At 26.6% G+C, this 16,853-nt stretch overlaps 1 protein-coding gene across 1 annotated transcript in view; it reads right to left on the reverse strand.

The window, feature by feature from the left end:
• Window positions 1-2,623: 2,623 nt before the first annotated feature.
• Window positions 2,624-16,853, reverse strand: part of LOC134833686 (RNA-binding protein MEX3B) — a 33,118-nt gene continuing 18,888 nt past the window's right edge. The window contains exon 2 of the mRNA XM_063848098.1: window positions 2,624-4,150. Coding sequence (XP_063704168.1) covers window positions 3,132-4,150 — 1,019 coding nt within the window. The 3' untranslated portion in view covers window positions 2,624-3,131. The remainder of the gene's footprint in view (window positions 4,151-16,853) is intronic.

Below are 16,853 nucleotides of genomic sequence, written 5' to 3' on the forward strand. Positions count from 1 at the left end.
ATTTTTCATCAATATTATTCCGTTTTTTTTTTAGTAAAAATTTATATGTAATAATAGAGTATGAAATTTTCGTTAAATTTTTTTTTATGTATGATGATTTTATGAAGAAAAAAAAATTATTGTGAAATTGGAATCTACATTTTTATTTATATATAAATATTATTTTTTTTCCTGTCATTTTTCTCTCAGTTTTTTTTTATATGTATCAATAACACGTTGTTATTTTTTTAAAATGTAACTAAGGATAATTTTCAATTATTTATAATAATATAAAAAATAATTTTAATAATTAAAATGAAGCGTAAATTTGAGTTGGCCTGACCATTATCATATATATATTTTTTTTGTTCATAAACTAAAACTTTGATTTAAATATTATTAATTAATTATATTTTTTTTTATAAATTATTCTTTTCTTTTCTCTTATAAATGCGAGTATGTATTCACTTTTGTTCATGTTTCTCATATATAATGTTACTGCTGTGGGAGTGAGTACTATATGAAACACTCGTCGTCGTTTATTTAATCTTTTATTGTGAAAAAAAGGATTAAATTGCTAAGTAACTAAATCTAATTTAATAAAAAAAAAAAACAAACTAGTAATGTTTCCTTGTAACTGTGGGTTTCATTCTTGTATTTTCTCCTATATTTCATTTTTTTTTTAGTTATGTAAAGTGCTCCTGTTAATGTGTAAAAATATTTATTATAATTAAAAAACATAAACCTAAGTTACTGCCATTATAATGAAAATTTAGATAATAAAAAAATTCCTTTTTAAATAATTAAAAAAATATTACATTATGATGATACACACACGTACGATATTTCACATCTATATAAATATTTTTTTTATTTTTTTTGATTGCTACAAACTACACAAAATGCAGTCGTTTTTAGTTGTCTTATCATCAATTGTATATAAATATATATAATATAATTTTAAACACGCACACATCATTTTTTTATTATTTTTTTTTAAATCCAAAGAGAAAAATAAAATATTTTCGTTGTTTATTATTTTTTTTAACTTTACCAAAAAGTAGCAACAAGTTGGAAAGATATTCTAGTTTTATTGTTTGATATATTGGCAACATTGGTGCGTTTTTTAGTCTTTCGGTTTTTTATTTTATTTTTTTTTCTTTAAATTTTCACAACCTTATAATTTTTTACACAAAATTTTTTTTTAATTTTTTTTTATAATAAATTTTCATTATAATGGCATTGTTGAGCAAATAAAAAATAATATATATATATTTTTTTATTAGTTATTATTTTTAACTGAGTTATAATTTTTTTTTTAATTAAATCCGAAAAAATTGAAAAATCTTTGATTTTTATTTGAACCTACTTAGTAACTAAATGCTAAAAACGTTGACTACTAGCTTGCTAGTGAGTAATAATTTTTTTTTAATATTAATATAATTAATATAGGATATGTGAAATAAAATCTAAATTTTTTTCTTAATGAAATTCTTGCTTTTTTAGTGTTATTTTTTTTAAATAACTCAAATTTGATTCTCTATTTTTTTTTTTATTAATATTTAAGCATATGAAAAAAAAATTATTAATTAATATATATATGAAATTTTTTAATTTAAATATATATATAATATAATATGTTTAAAAATTGAGAAAAAAAAAACAATTCACATGTAACACAACGCGTATCTTTTCTCTCTTTTTTAATATTTCCATTCTTTCTTAATCCATCTTTTATATAGGTAATGCATGTAATAATGCATTTTTTTATTAGAAAAGTACGAACAATTAATTTGATTATACAATATATAGATTTTTATCATATGGAAAAATTTTTTAAGTACCACAAATATATATTTATATAAGTTTTATTATTATTTAAAACTTTTTTTTTCTTCTTTTAATATTCTATAGAATTAATGCCTGTGTGAACGTAAATTTTTTAAATATATTTATATATAATATATATATGTTTGAATTTTAAAAACTATAAATTTATGTTGATTAAAATAAAGAAGAAAGACAGTCTATCATTAAATTTTATTATTTATAATTAGATAAAAATTCATATAATTTGCACGTGCGATTAACACGACAAAAAATAAAATTTAAAATACATTTACAAATCACTGGTAATATTCTTGTCCACTGTTTCTCGCGTTTATTTACACGCGATTATATATTTTTTTTTTATAAAAAGCACAAGTTTTTAAAACAAATGTCTTTTGAGTGAGCTTCCTTTTTTACTCTTTTATGATGTTAAAAAAGCCACAAAACCTCATTTTTTTAATGCTATATTCTACTAATGTTAATAATACTTTTTATTCATATTATACATAATAATATATAATAATAATATTAATGAAAAAAAAAATTAAAATATAGAAAGTAACAAACAGAAAATAAAGGGGGATCTGTAAAAAAACAAAGAAATTCATATTTTATTTTTTTTTAAGTAAATAATATATCCTTGTTTAGTATCGGTGTTGTTTGTTTAATTTCATATTTTTTATTATATATATTTTTATATAGTATACGTTTTGTTGTACAAGTACTTTTGTTTGTATATTTTCATTTTTTGTTTAAAAAAATGCTTAAATCAGTGGGTTTTTCACTAATAATTTGTAGATATTTTTTTTTATTTCAATATAATAATAATAATATATATAATATAATAATAATATAAATCAAGAATTTGATATAATAATAATAATTTAAAATATAATTGACAATATAAAATAATTGATAATCATAATAAAAACTTAACAAACTCAATATACAACATTTTTAATTTTTGAGTGTTAGCTGTACATTTTTCGCTTTTATTCTTATTTTTTAATATTTTTTCCTTCCTTTTTTTATAATATATATATATTTTAATATAACATTATTTATTTTTTTTGTTTGTTTTTAATTCATATCAGAGCATATTGTTTCAAAAAGTTATTTTTTAATCACTAATAAAATTATTAAAATTTAAAAAAAAAACGTTACGACGACGATTTTTTGTTAAAAAACACAAGTTAAGAATTTTTTGTTTATAATTTCATGTTCAACACTTTGAGATTATTATTAATATTTCAGTTCATGTCTTTAAATGTCTTTTTTTTTCACGATGATGAAAAATAAAAATTATGATTGTTAGAATGTGTTTAGGCGATTATGCGAATGGCTTGAATGACAGTTTGACTGCAGACGGGACAAGCGGAGTCTGTGGTGCTAATTCTGTTGGCGCACTCGACGCAAAACATGGAATGCCCGCATGGAACGAGGGCGGAATTGACTTCCTTGTCGCCGCATACCAAGCAATCGCGTTTAATTTGCCCGCCGAGTAGTGAGTCTGTGGGCGAGGCGGAAACACTTGGCGACGAGCGACTTCCCAAAACGCTTCCGGTCGAAGTTCCCGTTTGCATGGGCCAAATATTGCTCGGTGATTCGCCGATGCCTTCGTCAACTTCGAGCGAATCGCTGCCGAAACTCTTCCAGATGTTCATGAGTTCGGGTCGGACCATCATGGCGCTCTTCGAGGATGTCGAACTGCTTGACGAGGATGAACATGTTGAGGATCCCGTCGATCCGGCAGCGACAGTTTGAATATTTTCCGTGCCTGGCTGGGCATCCAAGTAGTTGAAGATCGAATTGAAGCCGTTCTTGTACAAGGAAGCGAGAAGTTCGGGCGATGCTTCGTCCGTGAGTAATCCGTTCAAGGCGTTGCCTGCAGGAAGGTTTCCGGTGCGCAGAGCGATGTGTGCCTCAATTTGGCGTTTGGCAGTTTGAACGTTGTCCGGTAAGCCAGTGACTTCGAAAACGGGCTCCTTGTCACGTGATGGCGTCACGATGTAGGTTTGTGTTTGTTGCTGAATGTGTTTAATTGTGGCGCCTTTCGGGCCAACAACGAGGCCTACAACGCGATAAGGGACACGTACCTGAATTGTGATTTGTCCGGGAATATTTGTCGGCGGTCCTGGCAAAGCTCCTTTACCTAATCCATTGAGCGAAGGCTTGCGCGCTGCACGAATTAAACTGAAATGATCGGCAGCCGACAAAATTTCACGTTTTGCCTTTGCAACGTCCTCCTTGCGACCTGTTACGACGAAAACGGGCTCCTCGCCACGCACGGGCGTCTTGATGTATGTGTTTGTTTTGGCACGAAGCGCTTTGATTTTACAACCTGAAACGAAAAAAAAAAACGGGAAAAGGGACGTTAATGTTTGACTCTAAAAATAAAACTCATAAAGTTTGTAACCCTCCGCAAATACGAAAAATTTCCCCTCGCGCAACATCAAAGAAAGAAAGTAAATGCACATAAATCGATGCCTCTCTTAATTCAATTCACTCCCGTCTTATCAACAAATACTTCCTTTTACTTGCGATACTTGTCATTTCATTACTTTTACACATATTCACTGCACGCACACAAAAAAAAAGTTATTTGACAACGACGACGACGACGACGAGTTTTCCTGGTTATTTAAACGAACAATTTGAATAGCAATTTTCTTCCATTGAAACGCATTACGAAGTACATTACTCCTCGTCGTTATGTCAGGTACTACTTGCTACGAGGGACTCATATAATTTTCCCAAAGTACATTTTTTTTGCCGCATTTCTACTAAAAAAAAATTTAAAATTACTCATTTTTTGACGTCTGTCTGATAAATTTCGTTAAACACGTGAATAATTTTTTTTTGAATGTGCATTGGGTCGAAATTTTTCAAAATATGCATTGGGTTGAAATTTTTCAAAATATGCATTAGGTCGAAATTTTTCAAAATTTGCATCGGGTCTAAATTTTTCAAAGTATGCATTGGGTCGAAATTTTTCATAATATGCATTGGGTCGAAATTTTTCAAAATATGCATTGGGTCGAAATTTTTCAAAATATGCATTGGGTCGAAATTTTTCAAAATATGCATTGGGTCGAAATTTTTTAAAATATGCATCGAGTCGAAATTTTTTAAAATATGCATTGGGTCAAAAATTTTAATTTCAACAATGTAAAAATTTAAAAATACACATTGGGATGAAAATTTTAAAAGTGAATTGGGAAAAAATTCAAAATGTGCATTAGGACAAATATTTAAAATAATGATTTTTAAAATTTTCTTTGAGCAGAATTATCAAATTGTGCACTATGGTATGAAAAATGTGAAACCTTATTGAAAAAAAAAATAAAATTAGGTCGAAACCTTAAAATGTGAATTAAAATGTTCACTGGGGTTAAAATTTTGAATATATATTGTATAAGGAAAAATCTATGCAATGGAAAAATTTTAATTAAATATAATTTATGACTTAAAAATTTTAAAATGTGCCTTGGGTTGAAACTTTCAAAATATGCATCGGGTCAAAAATTTCAATTATTTTGTTTGAACAATTCAAAAATTTAAAAATACACACTGGCATGACATTTTAAGTGTGAACTGAAAAAAAAATTGAAATATGCATTGGGTCAAAATCTTCGAAATATTTATTAGGTGGAAAATTTTCAAGTTATGTATTGGGTCAAAATTTTTATAATATGAATTAGGTCAAAATATGGGTAAAAATTTCAATTTTCAAAAATACACACTGGGATGATATTTTAAGTGTAAATTTGTAAAACAATTCAAAATGTGCATTGGGGCGAAAATTTTCAAATATGCTTAGGTCATACAATTTAGAATGTTCATTGGGTTCAAAAGCTTAAAATATATTTAAAACTAAATTCAAAATAAATCCTGAGATACAAATTAAAAATGCAACCTATGCAGAAATTTCGAAATGTGCATTGGGCTAAATTTAAATTTCTTTAACAAAATGCGATTTTTTGTTCGAAAAACGACAACTTTCTACATAATTTCCCATTCATCTAAACATTCAGTCATGTGTGTACGCGTGGTTAAATATTAAAGTAAAGTAAAGTGAAAAGCATTAATACAAACTCAAACTCACTCCTTCAGTACTTTTATCCGTACCTACTTTGAGAAATATTTTTCCATTACAACTTTCTTGTTGTTTTTTTTCCTCTCTCTCTTTAAAAGGTCCAAAGGGGACGGATTGTCGTTGGCAGAAGTCTTAATCAAAAATTTACTTTACTTCTCATATAAATCGCTAAATTCTGTAGCGAACGTGTGGAAAGAACGCACAAAAAGTTATTACATTACTTCTCTACGCATTTATCGATTTTTCTCTCGACCAACTTTGTTTTTGTTTGTTTGTTTTCTTTTTTGGGAGATCGAGAAAAATCGCATGCTTGAAGAAAAAATATTTTTTAGGAAATTTATTTTTGAGTTAATTTTAAAATAATAAAAAAAAATATTTTTAAAAAATTTTAGCGCGTGTCACGCGAGAGATATCAATTAGAGCCTAATTAATTTGGAATAATTTTTTCCACTTTAAGTTGTGCGTAAATAAATAATTTTTGTTGTTGCCAAAAATTTTAATTAATTGACGCGCTTTATGATTTTTTTGTCGGGCGGGATAAATAGCGTGTGACGAACAAAAAAAGGATCTTATTAATTTTAATCAAAGCGAATTAACGGACCCTTGGTTCCATATCGACATCATCAGCATCAACATCAGGAAAAACTTTTTCCTTTATTGTTGTTCCTTTTTGTTGATTTTTTTTTCCTCCGCCATGGACGGTTAATTTTCGGATTGATGGGGACGGATTTTTGACGCTTGCTTTTGGGGGTGCGGTGAAAGATGTTTTACATCAAAAAACCATACCACGTTGTATTATTCTAAATTATATTAAAAAAATACCTCGCACTCGTTTTTTTGGCTCGTGGCATGAAGAAGAAGAAGAAAAAAACGACATGACACCACAACACCACGTGGCTTGGCTTTGGAGCAGCTTAAGAAGAAAAAAACTAAGCTATTGTTATCAAAAACAGCCTCCATTATGCTATCACATCATATTGTTATTCATCATCAGTAACATCAACATCATCATCGTCGTCATCAACAAACACGACACGCTTTTCATTTCACTTGTTTTTTTTTCTCTTTTCTCGAAAATGGAGAAAACGCGAAGAAAGGAATAAAATCGCGAATAATTTCTATTCTTTATTGTTAACGCATTTTGTTTAGAAAAAAAATGAAAATTTACTCTTTTTAGTCACGTGGTTAAAAAATTTCAAAATGTGAACTGGGCTTGAAATTTTAAATGTGCATTGGGGTTAAAATTTTAAATTTGCATTAGGTCAATTTAATTTTTAAATTTCTTATTGGAAAAAAACTTAAAATATTAAAATTAACCTTATTTCAAAATAAAACTGGTCACGTGGTTAAAAAATTTTTAAATACGCAGTGGGATGAAAATCAAAAATGTGTATTGGGATTAAATACAAAAGTTACTCATATTTAGAGTTTTCAAGAAGTTTCTGAATATTCAACTGCAAAAAGTCACGTGGTTTAATTTTTTTAAAATGTGAACTGGGTTCATAATTGAAAATGTGCATTGGGCTGAAAATTTAAAATTTGCTTTGATTCAATAAAATTTTAAAAATTTTCATTGAATTTTTTTTTAAATGTTCAATGAAACTTATTTCAATATAAAAAAGGTCACGTGGTTAAAAAAAATTAAAAATACAATTTAAATAATTTTCTTGACGACAACTTTCAATATTTTCCATTCATTCACTCAACTCAAAAGCATTACATTATTGAGGTCCCATTTTTTTTGTTGTTGTTGTACATTTTCCAACGCGCGCCATTGTTTTCTATTGAAAATGTGTCAGCAACGGCGGTTCAATGCACGACGACGAATAATGATGACAAATGTTAATTTCACACAATATCGCCGCGCAGCACTGAATTAATGATAAAAAATAATTCTTTTCTTGTGCTGAAATGTAATTACAAACGCATTTCCCTGTTTGTATAATTCAGTACAATAGGTACCAAAAGAGCGGATCCTGGCAACTCCCAGAGCGTAATGATTGTTTTGCGTTAACTGTGACACGAACATCGATCAAACATTGTGTCGTTGAGCAGAGAGAGTTGCACATGGAAATTTTCATCGTGAATTGAGGGCAAATTGTGAATGTTCTAGATGTCTCGAAATTATTTAAAGATTTATTTTTGTTTTAATTGGAATGGAGTTGATGATTTTTTTTTGTGATTAAATGTCGTTCTACAAATTTTTTTGTGAAAGAAAAAAAAATTATAGCTAAAAATATAATGTTTGAATTTTTTTTTATTTTTTTCGTAATATTTTTTCATTAAAAAATTTTTTTTTAAAATTACCCACGTGACCATATATGTAAAAATTTTTGATAAATTGGACTTCTTAGAAATCAAAGCTCTAAATTTTTAAGGCTTAAGGCTCAAAAATGAAAAATATTTACAAAAAATCAATTAAAATTAAAATTTTCCAAATAAAAATAACATAAAGTAAATTTTTTAAAATTTGTAAGGTCACGTGGTTAATTTTGTTAAAATATTTAACAAGTTAATTTAATAAAAATTCAAATAAGGAGCCATTTGCTTTTTTACATTTTTTAAAGTACATTTTCGTTTTTGGGATTTAATTAGTACAAAAAAAATTAGATATTATTAACATTTTGTTATTTTTTGGTCACGTGGTTAAAATTTTTAAAATTTGCACAGAATTTTAATTATAAATCAACTTTTAACCAATTTTTAAGTCATTTTTTGATATTTTCATTTAAAATTTTATGTATCTCGAAATTAAATATTTGAAAAGGTAATTTTCATGGAAAAATTTTAATTTGTGGGTCACGTGGTTGGTTTTTATTATAATGAATTTTTTTCATTAAAAAATTAATTTAAATAAAAAAAAAAAATAAAATAATTAATTATAAAAAAAATCTAACCATGTGATTAAATATTTAAAAATTTAATTTAATTAAAATTAATAAATTAATTAAATAATAATTAATAAAAATTAAATAATAATAACAATAAAAATTAAATAATAATTAATAAAAATAAATAATAATTAATAATAATAAATAAATAATTAAAATAAAATAAAATAAATAATTAATTATTTTAATAATTTTAATAATTAATAATTTTTAATAAAATCTTAAAAATATTTAAATTTTTATTTAAAATATTTTAATAATTTAATTAATTTTAATATAATTATTTTTCATATAAATTATTTTTAAATATTTAAAAATTACAAATTTTAAAGAATTTAATTTTTTTTTGATAAAATTAAAAAAAAATAATTCGCTTGAATAAATCCTCATCTCTTGCGAAAAAAAAATTCCTCGAATAAATCATGCCTTGCAGCTCTGCACGCCCTCACACAAACGAGTTAAAATCTCATCTTTCGCTCAAATGACGTACTTTGCTTATTGCGATAAAAGCCTCCATTAAACAATGAACATAATAATATTATTAGCAGCAGCAGTACCAGGGTCATAAAAAATTGCAACCTCGTTCACAAAAAAAAAGTAGACACACATTGCACATGCCAGACAATAACATCCTTGAATATATTTCTTCTCTTCTCCTCCGCCGTATAGATGATGATGACGGACAAGAAACGATAATAAAAAATAAAAATAAAAAATGCAGGAGAGAAACACGAAACTAGTTTTATTTTATTATCGTTTTTCCGAGAAAAAGTTAGTTTCGACACGTTCAATTTTATTTATTTGTGAGTAACTTTAATTCAAAAAAAAAAAAAAATTTTTTTTTTCTTAACACACATTTCTCGCTTCTATTTATTTATCATTCATCAATAGACTTTTGTACGAACGTTCTCGTATCCTTGAATGAGAGCGAACGACGTCAGGATAATTTGTCTGGTTGAAATATATTTTTAGGTGTAGCGAAAGCATTAAAATGTGTGCCTCCATCGTCATGGCGGTAAATGCAAGCAGCACGTATCGTCAAGGCTATTATAGCGCATGTCTACTCGATATTTGTGTGTTTGTGTTTTTTTTTTCGGCAAAAATAATGTGAGAGTCGCATGGTTTTGATTTTTCGGCGCAACCAAAACATTTTTTCACGTTTTCAATTTTTTTCTCCTTTTTTTATCGAAAAATTTCATGAAATAATTGAAAAATCTACAAAAAAATCGAAAAACATGAGATTTTTCGAAAAATAACAAATCAAGGAAGGTGCGAGTTGCATGTTGTTGATGGACCACACCCTAACCCAAATACACAAAAAAAAAAGAATTTTCGTGCGTTGTTAAAAAAAAACAACAATAAAACAAGTAATGATCAAAATTATGCTTCAAAAAGGATTTTCCATTCATTCATTGTTTGAATGCGGCGCGCTGCATGAAAATATGGAGCAGAGCATGTCTGTCAACAATTTCGTGAATTATGGCAATATATAATAAATACACGTAGAGTTACGTAGGGAAATGCAAAAAAGAACCAAAAAAAATTGGTTCATCATGAAATTTTTATTGTTGGCGTTTCAAAAAAAATATTCAACGAAAAATTCTTTTGTTTGCTTTTTTGGTCGGAAATTCTTACTTTTTCTGTGAGAAAAGCTAATTATTTTGAAATTTTTGGTTGAAATCTGGATGTGGCGTGACACGCAAAGAACTTTAGATTTTTTTTTTAGGTGAGATGGAGAAATATCATCAACACTTTAGTCAACAGGGAATATTCTCGAGCGATGGAAGAGTGATTTTTACAAGTCATTGTAGGGTTTTTAATTTTTATTTTGGGTTTAAAAAGCGATTGTGAACGAGTTTGAGTCGGTTTGAAGGTATTTTTTGTTGTTTATGAAAAAAATCGATGGACCTGTAAATTCGTTCTACCAGTCGAAAGAAAATTTTTTTTTTTTTAAACTAAAAATTATTAAAATTTTTTTTTTATTGGAATAGAATTTGATGAAGTATGCAAATTAATTTAATTTATATTTTAGATTTTAATTAATTTTTCAAATTTTTTTTTATTTTTTTAAGTTGATTTGAATTGAATTAAAAAAATTTTAGTAATTTCAATTTTTTTTAATTATAAAAAATTAATTTAAATTTTAAAATTTTTTTTTTAATTAATATTCTTTAAATTTTTATTTAATTTAATTTTTATGATTTAAATTTTTTATTAATTTTTTTAATAATTTTAATTTTTTAATTTAATTTTTTAATAAAATATTTTTTTTCAAATTAATTAATTTTTTAATTATTTTCTTAATTAAAATTAATTAATTAAATTAATGAAATTTAATTTTAAAAATTTTAAATTTAAATTTTAAAATATTAATAAATAAATTATTTTAATAAATTTTATTATAAGTTATTTTCTACTTTTTCTCAAAATTTGCACTGGGATTGAAATTAATTAATTAAATTATTAAAGTTAATTTTTTTTTTTTTTAATTATTTTAAAATAAAATTTTTTAATTTAATTTTATGATATTTATTTTTTTTCTAAATTTAAATTTTTCGCAAAATTATAAAAATTTGCATTGGGATTGAAATTAAAAAATATCGAATCCCAATGCAAATTTTGATGATTTAAATTTTTAAAGTTAATTTTTTTTTAATTTTTAAAAATGTTTTAATTAATTAATTTAAATATAAATTTTTTATTTAATTTAATTTAAATAAATTTATTTTTTTAATTTAAATTTTATAAAAAATTCTTTTCTACTTTTTCCCAAAATTATTAAATGGGTTATTTTTTAATTTTAATCCCAATGCAAATTTTGATAATTTTAAAATTTTTTTAAATTACTTTAAAAAAAGTCAAAAATGCACTTTTATCGATATTTTTTTCATCTTCCCTTTCATTTTTTTTAAAGTAGGTATTTCAAGTATTCCATAATTTTGTTCTAATTCAATACAACAACAAAAAAAAATCTAGACATTAGACAGTCATCGACAATAACAATAAAGTAATATATTTTTATACGAAAGTCGAACGAACGAAAGACAAGAAGAGAAAGAATTTTATTTCTTAATTCATTCCTTGACTAAGAATGTTTGACTTACACCTCCGTTCTTTTTTCTTCGAGTGTCTTCACACACATCTAACAAGCAATTCAAACAAATTCTTGTACCTACCAAGGAGATACAAAAGATACAGGTTAAAAAATCGATGGGTCATCACACCATCCCTAGTCATTGATAAAAATCCATTAATAAAAGTGATGATCCTTTGTCAAATAATTTATCCAAAAGTTCCAGTTCTCTACTTTTTTTGACCACCTACTCAACTTATCACACGAATTTATTGTTATTACGACGCGTTTTAGTGATATGTAAATAAATTCTCGTTCTCCGGGGTGTTTTTGTGAGTGAGAGACAGTCATTTAATTAACTTGACAGCCCGCCTGGCGTTTTTCTCGTGAAATTCGGCGCAAAGTGCGGCAAACATGACTGGAACTACGCAAAAACATTCTTCAATTATTTCCGTTCCATTGAAGTACGAGCAAGAATTATTCTCGCGAAGAGATGGTTCAATAGTCTTTGATTACTATTTTTTTTTGCTTTGTTCTATTCTTAGCATCAAAGCCATTAAATACCTGAAGAACACGAGCAAGCAACATTTTTTTCTTATTTCTGCTTCGTGTTTCTGGAAAAAAATGTTTCTGAAAGTAATTTTACAATTTTTATTAAATGGAATCTGTCGTCGTCGATGCAAAGAGTCACATGACCTTGAGACATAAAAAACTATTAAAAAACTCTTTCTTTTATTTTTTTTTTTTGTTATTATTTGTTGAGTTAATGTTGTTATTGTTGCTCATATGATAATAATTATACAACAACTAGGAAAAAAAAAGCCAACGACGACGAAGGAGATGCAACAACAATGGACAACAACGCAGTGGATTCGTGTGTTAGAGTTGATATGTCAAGATATGTCTGTGTTTGTGCAGCGTAGAGAATTCTTGGAACTCACAATTGATTATATGGTACTTTTTTGTTGTTTCTTGCTTGCATTTCATTTTATTGTTTTCTTTATTGCGTTGTTGTTGTTTTATTTTTTTTTTTTTACAGAAATATTTGTTTTTGAATATAATTCATATAGAGCCGCCATCTACTACTACCAGCATGATTATCATAATAATAACAAACAGGTAAGTTTTCACTGACTGAAAAACAGGGTAGTGAAGGAATTTTGATATTCTGAAAAGACAAGTGATTTTTATTAGAATTTTTGATTCTTTAACAAACTTTAAAAATTTTACTATTTTCTAAATAATTCAGAGTTAAAGATTTTCGACTAAATTTTCAATAAAAATTTTAATTTTTTTATACTTTCAAGATTTTTTTTAAAATTTAATTTAAAAATTTTATTAAAAAATTTTTTTAAAAAAATATTTTAATTTTAATTTTTAAAATTTAAATTATTTTTTATTTGAAATTTTTATTTTTTTTATTCATGTATTTATTTATTTAAACTTTATTTGAAGTTTATAAAAAATCCAAACAAATATCAAAATTTTAAATACGAAATTTGTCAAAAAAATTTCGTATAGTTTTTGTTTAAGATTTGATTTTTTTTAAATATTCTTAAGTCAATGAGTTTCATAAAAAAAAATAATAATTTTTTAATAATAAAAAAAAATTAAAACAGTTTAATTTTGTTATAAATTCAATTTTAATTTGTTTTTTTATAAATTAATTTTTTATTTTTTAAAAATATTAAAATTTTAAACGAAATTTTATTAAAAATTTAAATTTCTTATTTTTTTATTGAACAAAATAGGTTTTGTTTAAAATTTTTTTCTTTTAATTTTTTTTTTTGATGAGTTTTATAATTTTTTTTCATTTTTATTTATTTAATTTAAAATTGAAAAAAAAATAATAATTTACATTTCAGTTCAAATAAATTCAAATAATAATTTAAATTTATTAAAAATTAATTTTTAATTTAATTTTTTTATTTAATATTTTATAAATTAAATTTATTTTTTTTTTTAATTTTATAAAAAATTTAAAATTTTTATTTATTTTTTTAATTTTACTAAATTTAAAACTTTAAATTTTTATTTATTTTAAAATAATTCGCACCCTAAAATATGCAATGAAGCTTTCATAACTCAATTGACATTTTCCACGAATTTTCATTTCCTTTTTTTAAATTTATTGACTCATAAACCTTCTTAAAGTTTAAACGAACATTTTACAAAAAAATCATGAATGATTCTTAAAACCAAACTTGAGTTATTGCATTTCAAATTTTGTATCGTTTTCAAATTTTAAATTATAAAACGTTCAAATTTTCATTTAAATTGAAAGTCGTTATAGCCATCAAATTTTAAAAAAGGGACTAAAAACACTTAAGTCGTTTAAAATTCATTTTAAATTTCAGTGAAAAAAACAAAAGCACTGTACAAAAAAATTACAATGACCATCATTATGATTCGTTCATTTTTTTTGTGGCTGCATTTTAATCCACATACGTTTTTGGATTGGATATGAGCATTTAACAATCAAAAGCGAAACATACAAAAAAAAATTGCACTATAAAATTATTATTACATGCTGTTGTTGTTGCTGAGAAGAACAATGATAAAAACAATATGCAACTCAATATATATTTTTAGCATTGCATTTATGCTCAGAGTTCAGGCAAGGAAGAAGGAGAGAATGCAGCAAATGGACTATAAAAATAAATCGACAGAACAAAGGAAATGAAATCAATTTAGAACTTATAACCTATAAAGTGCCTCGTACAATTGCACTTTCTGCGCGTAGGTATAATCACCTTCGAGTTCTGAACTGACGACGAATGAGCAAAAAAATGCTGCTGCTGCGTAAACAACAAGACATGTTGTATATAAGTGATTGTATCGCCACACATGTGTATCTGACGACGACGTCGTATGCACTTTGCCGACAAACATTCACATATAGCAAATAAATGATCGGGTCAAGCGCCTCGCACATTCTTTCTTCTGAGAAGGTTTCTCGTCTCGGCGAATTATTATTGGCAAGACAAAAAAAGGGGTAAGAAAAGAATTATACCTGACTGCAAGGCTTTTTGACATGATTTATATTTCCGTATGATTTTTTTTTTGTTTTGTTTTAAAAAAGAGGCTGCTAACGTGTTTGATCGTGTCTAAATCATTTCGCGACAGAGACGAGCCATGACAGTTCAAGGATACCCCCGAATAAACTTATTAACATTTTAAATTGATTGAGACCAATAAAAATTAAACACATGAACACTTCGGGAGCACGTGGTCTACATTCGAAAGCACCATGAGAAAGGAGATTCGGTTCATGAAATAACTTTGATGAAAACATCTGTCATTTTGTGACTTAATTACGGCAGCTGTCGCTCGTTCCATAAACATATCATTATCTTTGGAGCATGTACACAGCTTAAGTATAGAGACCATAAAAAAATTCAAATCAAATCATATCTCCAAGGATATCGCTTCCTTTGAATGGATCCTCGTTCAACAACTGCTACAAGTTGGGTAAGTACCTTTAACCAAAATTTAATCTTTTTCCTTCAAGAAAATACAAAACAAAAGACTTGAACAAACCGCAAACCAAACTCAAATCATCATCGCGATTCCAGACGAACTTTTGCATGCAACTTTTTTATGATTATTATTTCTTTATACCTTTTTCTGTAGCATGCCCTTTATTATATTTAATAATTATAGTTGTTGTCTGCAACATATGCAAATATAAACGCTTTCTGGGTAGGAATAAAGGTGTTGCAAGTTGTAAGAATGTTCTTCGCTAGAGAATGAAGGAATGTTGGCCCGAGGTGATTATTTAGGGAGGCGATTGAACTGTTCAAAGGTTGGAAAGTTACAAGATGGATTAATTTAAGGGACTAATGAGGCAATATGGGAACTTAGGGGTTCAGGTAAGGTTTGAATTTGACTCTTGATTTAATTTTTTTTATTTAGATCAATTCGAAGGATGTCGTTAGAGCTCAATAAATCTATAATGACGCCGTTAGTTCAGCGATATTTTTGAAAATTCAATGGCAGACCAAAAGTTGAAGAAATATGCTGTGGAATATCTTTGGCTATCATAAAAGAAGACATCAAACAGAACCTTCAAAAACGACGCCAACAATACTTTATGAATCAGAAAGGATTAAGACAATCTAAAAGGTTTTTAAGAAGATTCGACTCAAATAGATCAAACGAGCTACTATCTATGTCAAAAGAGCAAATAAGATGGACTATAGGAGTATTTACTGGTCACGGAAAATTTAGATACCATTTAAAAAAGATGAAACTAACTGACAACGCAAACTGTAGATTCTGTGACAATGATGATGAAAGTTCTGAACACATTCTTTGTGATTGCGAAAGTTTAATGTGGAAAAGATACAAAATTTTTAATGAAAGATTTATGAACATCCCAGATCTACTTGTCTTCCAGCGGTACTTGTCTTCGTCCTCTTTTCGGATAGTAATCTTAACCAGAACAAACGTTGTATTTATTCGCTCCGAAGTATATTATGGAATCTATGGAAGTGCTCCAAAAAATCAATTTTAATAAGCTAAAGTTAATCTGTTATCTATTTAATCCAAACCAAGCAAAATTTAAATGAAATTCTAAGAATCCATTAGGAACTCTCTTAGAAAGCTGGGCTATCGGGTGCCTACTTCAGTTTAAAGCTATATCCTATTTTCGGCGTTTACTGTAAAAGCTTTCGATCCCATAGTAGGAAGTACAATAAGACTCTTTAAAGGACTTTAATTCGAAGCCCCATCCTATTTTTTCTTAAACTTGACTTAATTCCTTTTCACCCCTTTTCAGAGGCATAGGGTCGCGGTGATTTCCCTCCAGTTTTGGCGGTTCGTTGCCAACGTTGCGATGGATCGCATGGTGAGATTGCGATCAATTGTTCGAATTTCGGCCTCCATACTTCGTCTCCAAGTTTTACGAGGAGCTCAACTTTTTTTTTAAATAATTCGGAAAAGTTACAAATAATTTACAGGCTGTCGATTGTAAAAAAAATTA

This window comes from Culicoides brevitarsis, chromosome 3 (genome assembly GCF_036172545.1).
Source record: "Culicoides brevitarsis isolate CSIRO-B50_1 chromosome 3, AGI_CSIRO_Cbre_v1, whole genome shotgun sequence".
NCBI lineage: Eukaryota > Metazoa > Arthropoda > Insecta > Diptera > Ceratopogonidae > Culicoides > Culicoides brevitarsis.